General features: G+C 39.2%; 1 protein-coding gene across 4 annotated transcripts in view; it reads left to right on the top strand.

Annotated features, from left to right (window-relative positions):
* The window catches only part of CMC1 (C-X9-C motif containing 1), a 159,684-nt gene that overhangs the window by 39,500 nt on the left and 107,635 nt on the right, over positions 1-12,549 (top strand). For all 4 annotated transcript variants that reach the window (XM_069212013.1, XM_069212010.1, XM_069212011.1 and 1 more), the window contains exon 4: positions 6,167-6,271. In XM_069212013.1, the coding sequence (XP_069068114.1) occupies positions 6,167-6,271 (105 nt within the window). The remainder of the gene's footprint in view (positions 1-6,166; positions 6,272-12,549) is intronic.

Below are 12,549 nucleotides of genomic sequence, written 5' to 3'. Positions count from 1 at the left end.
ACTGCAACACACAACATTTTAATGCATAGTTAATGACTGAAAAGGCATGAAATATCACAATCATTATGATAACAAAACAAAGATATACTTCAAGTTTTAGCCGAATTCAAAACCCTTGAATTGACTGTCATTATCTGACAATAACCCTTGCAAATGATGATTAAAAAATCTGTGCTGAGAAGCCCCAGTCCCAGATTTGCGAATCTCTTTCAGAGAAACACTGTGAATCTGTTCCCAAGAGGTAACCATGCCTTTCATTGAACAAACTTGAATCCTTTCATACCTGTTTTGCTAGAAACCATCTTGTGGGGCTTATGAATGGCTGTAGGTAAATGATGTTCTCTCGGGGGACGAGTATCCCTTGTCATGCTCTCATATGTCGTGACACATCTCACTACACACAATTTCAGTGTCTCCTCAAAGGGAGGATATGACACTAAATTGGAAATTAATTTTGGTCTTATGCAAATATGAACGGTAACCCCATTGTTTGTAACAACTCTACCTGTTACATCCAGAGCTCTGACTGCAGGAAACGAAGTATAAAAACAGTGCCAGTTTCCCTAACAGCTCTTTTCTGGAGAGGTACTTATTGCTCCACCATGAGAGAAGACGTTTTAGCACCTTGTTAACATCCCAAAGGGAGGAGTGTTATAGTCCTGTTGGAAGAGAAAGGCGGATGCCCTTCAACAATTTCCCAACCAGGAGATCATCCCTCACACTTGTTGACCCTTGATGGGAATAGGTCCTACAGAAATGACCAACAAAATTGTGTTCACAGACCTTCAAACAGGCCTTTGGAAGCCATTATAGACAATTCAGAATGTGAACAGTCTTCCCCCAAGGTATCTAAGTCCCTTTCCAGGCACCAACTCATCCATTTCGACCAGGCCGGTTTGTAGCATTTGATGGTCCAGTCAGCCCATAGTTTGGCAAGCGGCTTGTTGCAAAAAGGCCTGAGACCTTCCATCGTTCCCTGTAATCTGCCATCCCATAAGATGTAACTACCCTCCAGAAGCATTATGTGAGCATATCAGGATGGATTCTGAATGAGATCCGGAAATTTCGAAGATGGATTAGAAAATCCCAAGAAAATTCCATCATAAAAATAGGCCTCCTAAGAATAGAATAGACCTCCTCCTAAAAATAGAATAGGCCTACTTCTAATGGCCTGCCTTTAAGAGGATATAAAGCTTTGTTCCATCTGAACCATCTACGACGTTGTTTGAGACTTTTAATGATGGGTCACTTAAAGTTTAATGTTGCACGTAATTAGTGCATGGTGTTTTAAGCAGTGAGAGAGGACTGTGTAATCATCTGTGAGCAGCGAGGACGGACTGAAACTCATCACAGGGTTTTACATTTCGCTGCATGTATGAAATAATGAAATACTAATAAAATAAGATTACCGTATCCTGTGCTACTCAAAGTTAGTTGTTGGGAACAACGCAAAAAGGAAATGTCCAGCTGCTAGAAGATGCACACCGTAGTTGTTAAAGAGCTCCAAAGTCAAAACGTGGACAAAACGGAGGAAATATATATATGTGTGCTGAGTCCTTGTACTTTTAATTCTATGAATATTATACATTCCTGATCTATATATGTAGATAGATAGATCAGGGATGTACGTACTATATATATATATATATATATATATATATATATATATATATATATATATATATATATATATCCATATATGTGTATATATATACATATATAAATAGTCTGTGTTTTTTACGTTGTACTGTTTTTCACACACTTTTTTACTTTGAGCGCTGCACCCAACGTCTTCATTCACAGTTATATTGTTTAATAGAAAATAATCAGGGATTGGTGTTCTTGAAACAATATGTACAAGGAATCAGTACATCTCAACTGGAACTATTATTAAATGTACATCTCTCGTTAGGACTCATCGGGCAGGTATAGCAGGGATGAACTTGTGTGCAAATTAATGATGGAGTGGAATGCGGACTCTGTAATTACCATTTGCTGAGACTAATTCAAGCATTATGTCCATCACTTTTTTAGTACTCTTTACTGTATCGTCCTAAGTGGGACTTGCATGCCCAGATGCAGGTCCCGTGCACAGTGCCTCACGGGAGCTAAGCTGTACCTGGCTTACGAGCACTACCTAGGTTGAAACCAATCTTGTTTTCCTTGTTTTCCTGTTTATAAAGGACCTGGCCTGGACGTTCGGGCTGGACTGTTGTCATTGAAGCAGGGCCAAAGCTGATGTTCATATGACTGGGTCTGAACTGAGGTGGCATGGTGTGCAAAGTAACGATGGACTGGAATTTGACTGCAAGTAATTACAAGTGGCTGAGTTTAAATTCAAACATTCAAAACTTTTTGTATGCTTTCCTGGGTGATAAGGGGAACAGCACTGGCCCGTCCTGCTTTCACTGACCCTCAGTTTTGAAATGATACACAAGCTGCTTCGACTCCCTGTAGGCCATCTTTGAATGGGACCAACTCTGATGACATGACGCTGAATGAAAGTGGCATTCGTGTTTTACGCTTCTTTCTCGCAGCGTATTTCTGTGTACTACCTGAAAGTGCACCCTCAGAGCACAGTGTTGATGGAGTTTACTGCTTCAGCCTCCCTGGCCAGATGCCTCTTCATCACCCTTTCAGCACCAATTATGAAAAATGCAGTATTTATGTTCCATTTATTCACTGACATTATTTGGACACACTGGTTAATGCATGTACTATGGTTAGTGCCAACCCTGATGCCTACAGTGATAATGCAACTTCTCACTTATGGTTGGACTGGCTCTCCTAATCATAATGGGTTCCATACCACACGTGACGTCCATGGCGTGATGATGTAAGAGCAGACTCCACATTCTTACAACATATTTTCCTCTTATGTTGCATAGCTATATAAGCTTGGCAGCTGTTCTGAAAACATATTCTTACAAATGTTGGGACAGACTTTTGGTTTTGAGAAACTGCCACTGGTAATCACAATGATAATAGGGGCATCAACAAACATGACTACCACCTAAGTTACTTTGGACACCCTATTGGCAGAACTGAAGTCTGTAAACTTCTTGATGGAGGTGAGCAAAGTATCCTCTGCAGAAACGTATCGCAAAATGAAATGTGCCCCATACCGAATTGGCAACATTTAAAAAGAACCTTCAAAATACTGACAAGGGCATAGATGCAATCAAGGATAAACTGCCCTCTGATATAGACTGGAGTGATATCTTGAGCCTTCACAGAGAAGTTACCAGTTTGGGGGGTAGGTGCAGGTGAGATGATATGGCTTCAGGGTCTCATAGGAGTGTGAAGATGTGATCTAGTTCCTTGCTGCATTCGTCCTGAAAGTTCTGGATATGACTTTTGTGTGTCTCCTTCAATTCCAAAGAGCTTAGGAGTGTACGTGAGAAGCACACTCAGGAATAATCTCGAAGACCTATCATTTTTGGTTGGCTCAGGGATGGCAAATGAGGCAGATAATAGGAACAGAAAGCATGGACCTCATTTGCAGAGGCCACAAAATTTCATTTGTATCTGACTTTTCTCCGGAAACTAAAGTGCTTTGCAAGAAAGCTTTGGCATTACGTCCTCTTAAAAAGAATCGAGCATAGGATTTGGTCTGCTTGAGCCCGCAAGAATGTTGATAACTGTAGACAGAAATTTGAAGAAAGGCTGTAATCCTGACAAACTAGTGGTCCAAGGAATACATAAAGAGCTCTGTGATGAACATGGGATCCCTTCCTACTGCTGACAAAGATGACCACAGTACAGCTGTGGGAGATTAACACCTGTCCAAACCATATAGCCCTTCTCACCTTGCACATCCCAGAGGAAGAAGCTGAGCCAGGTTAGACCAGCAGAACCCCTTAAGAAAGAGATAAATGAAGTTCCCTCTAAAAGCTTTTCGATAGCGGCAATTGTCAACTTTTTATTTAACCATATGTTTTGGCATGCTGCACTGTGCAATGGATGCCTTCTTTTAAACCGTGTTATGCACCTGCTTTCTAAGAATACGTCATCTGTATCAACCCACAATTAGAATGGAGCGTAGGTGTGACTACTGGATGCGCAGCCCACCTGCATAACGCTTCAGCACCATTTAGTGTTTATTTGTTTTTTCTCAAATCTCTTCACTTATGCCCAGGACGGCCTCCCCTGAATTTCCTCCTTGTGCAGGCTTTGTTTTAAGAAAGTTCAGCAACGTCTCCCATCCAGAAGAGTCTCTCACAATGCTCCTTGAATGTTAATGGCCTCTCTTGTTGTATCAGACTAAGAGGTTCTCTCCAAAGTAACAGGCAAACCCCCTCCTCCCCCCAACCCAACAATGTTCTTTTAAAAGTAAAGCACTGCATGCAGAAGGAATCCGAGAAGCTGAAAAAAGACTTGATGGGCAAACTGCATTCTTATTTGGGTGTTAATGCCCATCCAGAGACTTCACTGTATAATATTTCACACTAAAAAGTAGAGTGGTGGCATCATTATTTCTATAAAAAAAAAAAAAAAAAGTAGATCACTGTATGCCGCTGCTGGGGCAAAAGGATTAGTTTTTACGCAAATGAAAATACTAATTATGGAATGTGGTTCTTCAAAGGTGGTTGAACTCCGATAGATGTGCTACTCCCTAACTGGAAGGACTCAGTCAGCCTTGCACCATACACCTCAGATGCCTGTGACCTCATCTGAGGAGTTGTACATGGACCTCCCTGAACCCAACCATACATGATCCCTCTAGCCAGCATCTTGCACTTTTACAACATCAGTGCCCTCTCCTATGCCCACGACACTCAGCTCATTCTCTTCCTCCTGGACAAGATGCCTAGTACTCGAATTAAGTTCAATACCTACATGAATGCATTTGCCCACTGGATGAAGAACAACTGCTCTGGTTCCCATCAAACATCTGAATGCAAATCTGTTTCCAAATTCTTGCTGTTGGTTAATGTGGTCAAATTGATGGGTATATTGTCTACGTTGTTTGGTCTTTCCTGAGATTTGACTTCTGACGGAATATTCGGTCCTAAATTAGCTAAGTGAGCAGCCTGGACATTAGTCCGTCTCCCACCCTGACACTCCTGCATGACACTTTGGACACTCTATAAATCAACAGTCACTTGAAATGATGGATTAGCATAGAAGGTGAGGATGCCAGCCACACACTCAAAGATTGGCTCTAGGATTTGATGATCATGGCAGTGTACGAACACATACAAAAACTGAACGGATAACCATAATTTTTGACACTGGGTATGGGCTCTTGAGTTCGGCACAGATCGCCTAAATGACAGGCCAAATCTGATACCTGCTGTTTACCAACACCATACGTGATGGGTACTGAGTAAGTCTACACTTCTGCAGTTACGTTTTAACTTGCTTCCTATGCTTTCCTCTTTTTTCCCCCTTTTACCTCATACCTGCCCTATGCTCCTGTTCGGCCATCTCACTCATTCCTGTTCTCCCCCACCTGTGTTTTAGCCCTGACTTGAATTGTTGTTTGCACACTTGATTGTTTCTTATATCTTGTTTTGATAGGATTATCCGGATATGCCATTTCACACTTAAGTCAGAAGTATTACATTATTCATATATTTTCTTTTTCCTTCTCTTTCTCTTTAATTGCTGACATCTGTATTGCTAGGTTCTATATTTGTATCTGTAGGCACATTTATGTTCAACATTCCTAACTAAAATATTACACACAAAACAAAAAAAGTACACAATTGGTTGGCAGGATTCTCCTCTTCAAAGGTGGACGTAAATGCATAGAATTCAAGCTCACTGGCTGTTAAACGACCTGGGCATAATGGGAGTAGTCATTTTTCAATTTTACAGAATTTTTTTTTTTCTTTTTTTTTATAAATACTTTTTTGTTTTTATTGCTGAAGATGTTAACAGAGCTGCAATTCTCATTGTTTGACTTTCACCTAAAAAAAAGTCATCGTTTTGAAATTGTTTTTAGTAGTGCATCTTATTTAAATTTGATCATTTTATGTAGACAGCAAAACACCTTTTCTGGATTTGTTTTTGCATGATTAAGTGGTTTTCATTTGTGTAAAATTGATTTAATTGTCTTATTTCTCCCAAGTGCAAATAAAACGCCCTTGTAACTAGGAGAACATTTATTGCTTTTTATGTATTGTGTTTTCTTGTAGTTGATTAATTTATTTTTTTGCAGAGGATTCCAAACCTGAACCTAAGTTGAGGCATGTAGAAACTGATGTCTTAATTCCCAAAATGATGAGAGAGAAGGCAAGGGAGCTGTGTTCAGCACAAGTGCAAGGTAAACATATCTATTTGAGTGTTGAAAGATGTCTCTTCCTTTCTTTATTAACAACAACTCTCTCATTTATACTGTATTTCCCAGCTGAATTGCCGCAGTTAAAAACCTGCCCAAATTTGTGAAGGCAAAATGCCTAGTAACTGTACATGAAGATTTTTGAGTGCGAATAATCAAATCTGCCTGTTATGCCCATTTTCAGAGGACTAAACATGTACTAGGCAATTAAATGTTGCACCCTTTTCATGACCACTCATACTGAAGGCCTTAAAGTTAAGAGACATAAATAAGGAACTTCAAAAGAAAACACTTGAAAATAAAACTGCAGTCAAAACCACTAGCTCAAATTTAATATAAGCTCTTATTGTGGTGAACAACTTTATCTTCCTCTTTTCGTATTTTCACATTTTTCATATTCTGTTTCCTCTGCTTTGTGGTGTATGTGTAGACATTCCAGATTAAAAAAATGTAAAACTTGCTATTCTGGATTGTTTGTATAATTTATAACTAAAAGAGTGCATGAATCCATGTCCTGTATTGCCCTTTGGTGTTCAGATATGTCTTACTTACGTTTTTGGGTTGTGATGCGTATTTTATTGCATTCACATAGATACATGTGTAGTATTGCATCTCTTGATATTGGAGGTGGGTGTTGTAGCATAAGGGATGATGTTTGTTGTACCATAGTGACAATGCACTACATTTATTGCAAACGTAACAGCTTTCTAGCATGTCGGTTGATCACGTTTTTTGGTATTTAAGGGTTCTGAGCTCTATTTTGTCAGCGTTCCTTGTAACTGAAGATTTGACACAAACATTTAGATTTTCTGAACGCCCGTTAAATAGTGGGGGCCATTTTCAGCATTTCACATCTGTTAAGTATATATTTGCAGGGAGCCAGCTGAGAACTTGTTTAATCAATTCCTTATTCCCGTTCAGGCTACATTCTCTGGTACCAATTAATACATTTCGAGCAATTTTAGGGATTGTGCATAGGGTAATTGTCAAAATCATTTGCTAAAATATCATTACGCCTCTCCTGACTAATGAAAACTATAGTTAGAACACTTTCTGCAGATTCCTCCTAACTCCCATCTAGGAATATTTTCGATTTGCTGCCTGGGATGAAAATTGGATGCTTGAACCACTAAGTAGCTATAGGTTTCCTAAAAGATGTATTAGTAATACTGGCATTTTTATTATTAAAATGAGGTACACTAAGATAACTGTTATTCTGACTCGTTCCAGATCTTAATTAAGTCATCCATGTGTGACGCTCATATGATCTGCTATTTGATATATTACCATGCTGTCAGACAAGTTTGGTCTTTCTCATACCAACCCAACAGAAGGTCGGTATAAGAGGAAGCTAAAGTTGTCCCCATGTCAGTGCTACCTATCTGTTTGTAGGTTCCATTTTTAACTCTTGAACTCTAAATACGTAGCCCTCCAGTCTGACTATAATAGTTTGCATCAGCATAATAAAGTGTATGCTTGGTATTATTATCGAAACATTCTTCTTTTATAATCCCCTTTTCAAAGGAACTACACTTATACGGGCTTTAGTCGAATGAATCAAAATATAGTCTAAATTACACTTTCCAGAGAATCCCCTGAAAAATGTTAGGACTGCCTCTTCAGTTCTTGAGATAGCAAGTCAGCTTACAAATTTCAGCAAGAAACTGTAAGCATCTTCTTAATCAGTGAAAGAGCCACAGCCACAATGATAGTTATGCTTAAAGCTGGTGAATGAATCTGTACATTGGATGGGGTAGATATATCATTGGCATAGAGAAAATGGTCATGTTTAGATATTTAAAGTCATCATTATTAATCGGGTGCAATTCATCCAGCCCTCTAGCAAAAGACCTAAGTTAATTGTAGAGTACGGAGGGGACTGCTAAGCAATTTCATATATTTTAAAGTATCAGAAAGTTGTCTGTGTGCGTCCTTAACTTCGTTTTTTGATGATGGGAATTACAACATTGACACCCCGTGGTCCTAATGAAAATGTTAGAAATTTTCTCTGATTTTCAAACACTGATTTTTAAACTGGAATCCGTTTCTATTACTCTTCTAACTAGCCTACCATTGTTATATTTTTTTATAATCTTTTGTTTTTATTAATTTAGCAAAGAGATTGATTCATAACTTAGAGCCTTCTAAGCAGTTTCTCATATATGTTAAAATTATCAACTCATGTACTCTTTAGAAATACCCAGAAGAACTTGTGTGGTTCTATTTTTTGTGATGGGTAAAAGATCTGCAACTGCAAGTGAAATATGTGCATGTATAACTTATGCTAGGGTTTTCAATCCTAAAAAATTGCAAAATTAAACAGATGGATAGACAGATTGTAAAAATGTCTAGTGTTAGACAACTCTAAGAAAACAAAAAAGAGACCCACATTGAGTGTGTGCTCTTCCACTTTGGTTCTTGTCTTCGAGACTGATTAAACATTAACAGAATTTATTAGGATTCATTGTTTGTTGCCTGAGGAATTTTCTTGCAAATGTTAACACTTTCCTGTGCCTTTCAAGCCTTCAACACTTGATTTTCAAATATTTTCATATTTGCTACAAATACTTTATCACTTATAAACTCAGCCTCCGTATTTATTGTGATCTCAGCCTTCTGCGTGCGTCAGACAGATTTCTGTGCATGCAAAACTAGCATTTACATATATAACTAGAATCTGTAAAGTTCTTTATACACACAGCTGTCAGTATTGTTCTGTATTTCCTTATTTATGTTAAATGCCATAAATCCACTCAGAAGTAACAAATGTATTTACATGTGATATTTTTCGCATCTCTGATCGCACCAAGAGGTGATTGTTGTCTCCGGCTTCTTTAGTAACTGTTTGGCTCCACAGTAAGGAAAACAATGGTGTTGTGAAACAATGCTTCTGTCCTTCACTTAAGCGATTGTTCAAGCAACTTGATGACATTCTAGAACCACAAGCCAAAATGATTACGACCAAAGTGCAGATGCATACCACCCATGAGCCATATGCTGGGTTTCCATGCACTCCCTCGGTGCCCCATTTAGTAGTTACAGTTTTCCTTAACCAGGATGGAGTGGAATGTAGCCAAGGTGCACTTTTATTTCAGTGAGACCAGTAGTTGAAGAATTTTTCCAAAGAATTTTAAATGCACATTTTGAAACATTTTGCTGGGTGCATTTTTCTTTCAGAGCCTTACCGCTATAGCTGGCTAATGCCATAGAACATATGGTGTCAGAGTTTATGGATCTTACATGCACCTCACTTTTTTGTCTTGGCATTCTCCCTGCTTTTAAAGTCTCTGGAGCCTCAGCTGTTAGCAGTTCTGAGAGCTTAGCATGCGCGCTTTCTTATGAATTGGGTGTAACGTATAAAGAAAGTCTTCAATCAACATATCCCTCTTGTATGTGTTGTTTTTTAAACAGTTTTGAAGATTTGAAAGGATCATTATTATGGGCACTATAGCTAGGTCTGGAACAACCAGTAGAAGTGTGGATTTGCTATCGCCAGACTCCCCTAACTTATTGTTTGAGTCAGGGATATCAGGTTTTCATCTTTACTTTCTCCAAACGATATCCCCCTCGAAGCATCAACCCTTCGGCTGTCAGGTGACAGTACTACAATACATGTTAGTGTGAAAGAGATTTGTCTTCCAGTAAGTCAAGGCTTGTAACCACATCTATATGTTAGTCAAACTTGTATATGATTAATTATTGCTAAGTTGATAACCTTTGTGGGTGTGCACTGATACACAGGGTAACTCTGTAGCTACTGCCTCCCCTTACTTCCTGCACCTGTGTATCAATTTGTGGAAAGATGTAAAATCAGAGCCTTGCTAGAATCCAAACCCACATTTGAGCTTAACATAATCAAAGAGGCTCCTACCAGAGCTCTTCTATAATGGAAACACTGCCGTAATTTGTCACCTCACTGCATGCCATTAAAAGGGACAAACTGATTTTTTGTATAGGACGAGCAAATTTCTGAAGCAACCAGTCCCTTGAACTGGTATTTATTTATAGAGTTTCACAACACCGAGCCAGTGATACAGCACAGAAGAATGACTCCCCTCTCTAGATCAAACTCTCAACAGTTTGTAGAGATCTTTTCTCCAAATTGCGCATTTCAGACACACCCTTAACTATGTGACTTGATTCTCCCACATAGGTTTTTGAGAAGAGTGCATGGGGCGCAGCAGGGTAATGGTGATACTTCCCCAAAGAATGTACATAACTCTGTGGTTGGCAAGTTCACTAGATTCCCATCCTATGTCACCCTGTGGCGGGACTGGGGATCTCCACTGGCAGGAAGAACAGAGTGTATCACTAAAGAGTATCCTTCCAGTTATGCTGTAGTATGAAGCAAGTAAATACAGAGCTGATGCCATTTGAAGATCTTCCACAGCATCTTCAGCGTCTGGAAGCAGTAACGACATTGACTTGTTTGGTCATGTTCAGTTTGCTGTTAATGTTTATTCCAAGATTACTGTTGTGGGTGCTGGGTGTGGGGCTGAGTTCGTTGGCCATCAGGTGAATTCCCATAGTGAGGTGTTCTTGCCAAAGACAATCGGCAACCTCAACTGTTTAGGGAAAAACTTTAACTGGTTCATGTTCAACCGGGAAACATGGTTGGTCTCTAAACGTCTGTGGTTATTTCTCCCTCCCTTCCTCCCACCCCTTCCGCTGCAGTTTCCTCTCTCCCTCCTTCTTACTCTTTTTCCTGTTTAATGTTGCTTTTCCCACCATTTCCTGTTATCTGCTTGCATTGGCTGGCTTTTCCTACATTCTGTTTATCATGATATTCCTGCTCTTGATTCTCCCATTGTTTTATTATCTAATTGGTTATTTACTGAATGCCATTCTGTTTGTTGTGCCTCTTTGTGCTTTTTTGTTGTGCACTGTGACTTGAAGCAGGAACCAGAGTACTTATTGTGCATTACAGATTCTATGTAAGATTCCAGCGAAAGAATTGATGCTTTCACCATTCCTGTTATGCTCAGTCAGCTTGTGCAAACAGACATGATTCCCCCTTTAGCGCAAGGAGCCTTTGAGCATAATTAAATAAAGATCTGGCACAAGTGATGTGCATTCCACAGTGATTGACTACCCACTTTCAGATGGGCACCTCAAGTCTAACATTATCTGTAAGAAGGTTACGTCTTCTGTGGTGATTCCATATCATGCCCTCACCGGACCGAGAGAGAGATGCCTTATTCAACCCACTAGCTCAGCTCTCGAGTGCTGGCCTGATGTACTCAGTTAAATGCAGAATTATGAGGTGAAAGAATCAATTTTGACTTGTTTGTAGACGGCTAGTAAATTCAGGATTAACCCTTTTTCCGGTAGCCTTTTCCATATTATTGTCATTAAGCATGAAAAGGCTTGATTAGGTGTTTTCGAGTTCTTATTCCTTGGGATGCTGGGTGAAAGGCAAATTTTGCCGTTCCTCGTTCTTTTTGAAGCACCAACTACTTTAACATTTTTTTTGGTAGGAGTAATGTTTTAGTTTTAAGATTTGTGAGACATGAAACGTATTTTAAAAGTAACAAAAGATGGTTGGATTGCACAGGTGTGATGTTTTAATATTTTTTGACCTATGCCACAAGAAGCACTCGAGTGTAAAATGGATTTATTTTGGCCAGAGAAGATTTGCATACACCTTGAAGTATTGCCTTACCTTAACCAATGTGGTCTTGGCCCTAAAAGAGTTTTTCTTAGTTTGAAGGGTTTGATGGATTTAAGAATGTGTAATTTTTAGATGACACATCATTAGCTCATGTGTTTGCAGTTTGTGTAGCACCTTGAAAATTATGATTATTCCAGATTATTTTGTATGAGGAACTGATGTAGGAGTTTCCAAGAAGAATTCAGTCCTTCAACCATGTTTGGGTGAAGAGTTAGTGTGATGCAAGAGGAAATCTATTTGCTAAGATTAGGCTTATGAGAGAAATTATATCCAAGATTTCTCATTCTTCAGTAAGTAATGATATTACTGGATGCCCCCATTTGGAACGGAGTGTCAACTGTGTATTAATGAGCAGAGAGACAGTTGGCTGCAAGTACATGTTGAAATAAGTTTGGGATTAGATGGATACTCATTGTACTCTGTGAAATTAATTCCATTCTATTTAAGAGTTATACACTAATAAGGCTGTCTCACTACCAGGATAAGGTTGTGTTCCAGAGGTCAGAGTGCTGTTGGAAGCCCTGGTTAAACGTTACTGTGTAGCAGTTCATCATAGTCAGGCTTACCTGTGACATCTCAAATGACCTGAAGT

The sequence above is a fragment of the Pleurodeles waltl genome, chromosome 10 (genome assembly GCF_031143425.1).
Source record: "Pleurodeles waltl isolate 20211129_DDA chromosome 10, aPleWal1.hap1.20221129, whole genome shotgun sequence".
NCBI classification, from domain to species: Eukaryota; Metazoa; Chordata; class Amphibia; order Caudata; family Salamandridae; genus Pleurodeles; species Pleurodeles waltl.
This window is presented reverse-complemented; position numbering and strand designations above follow the sequence as displayed.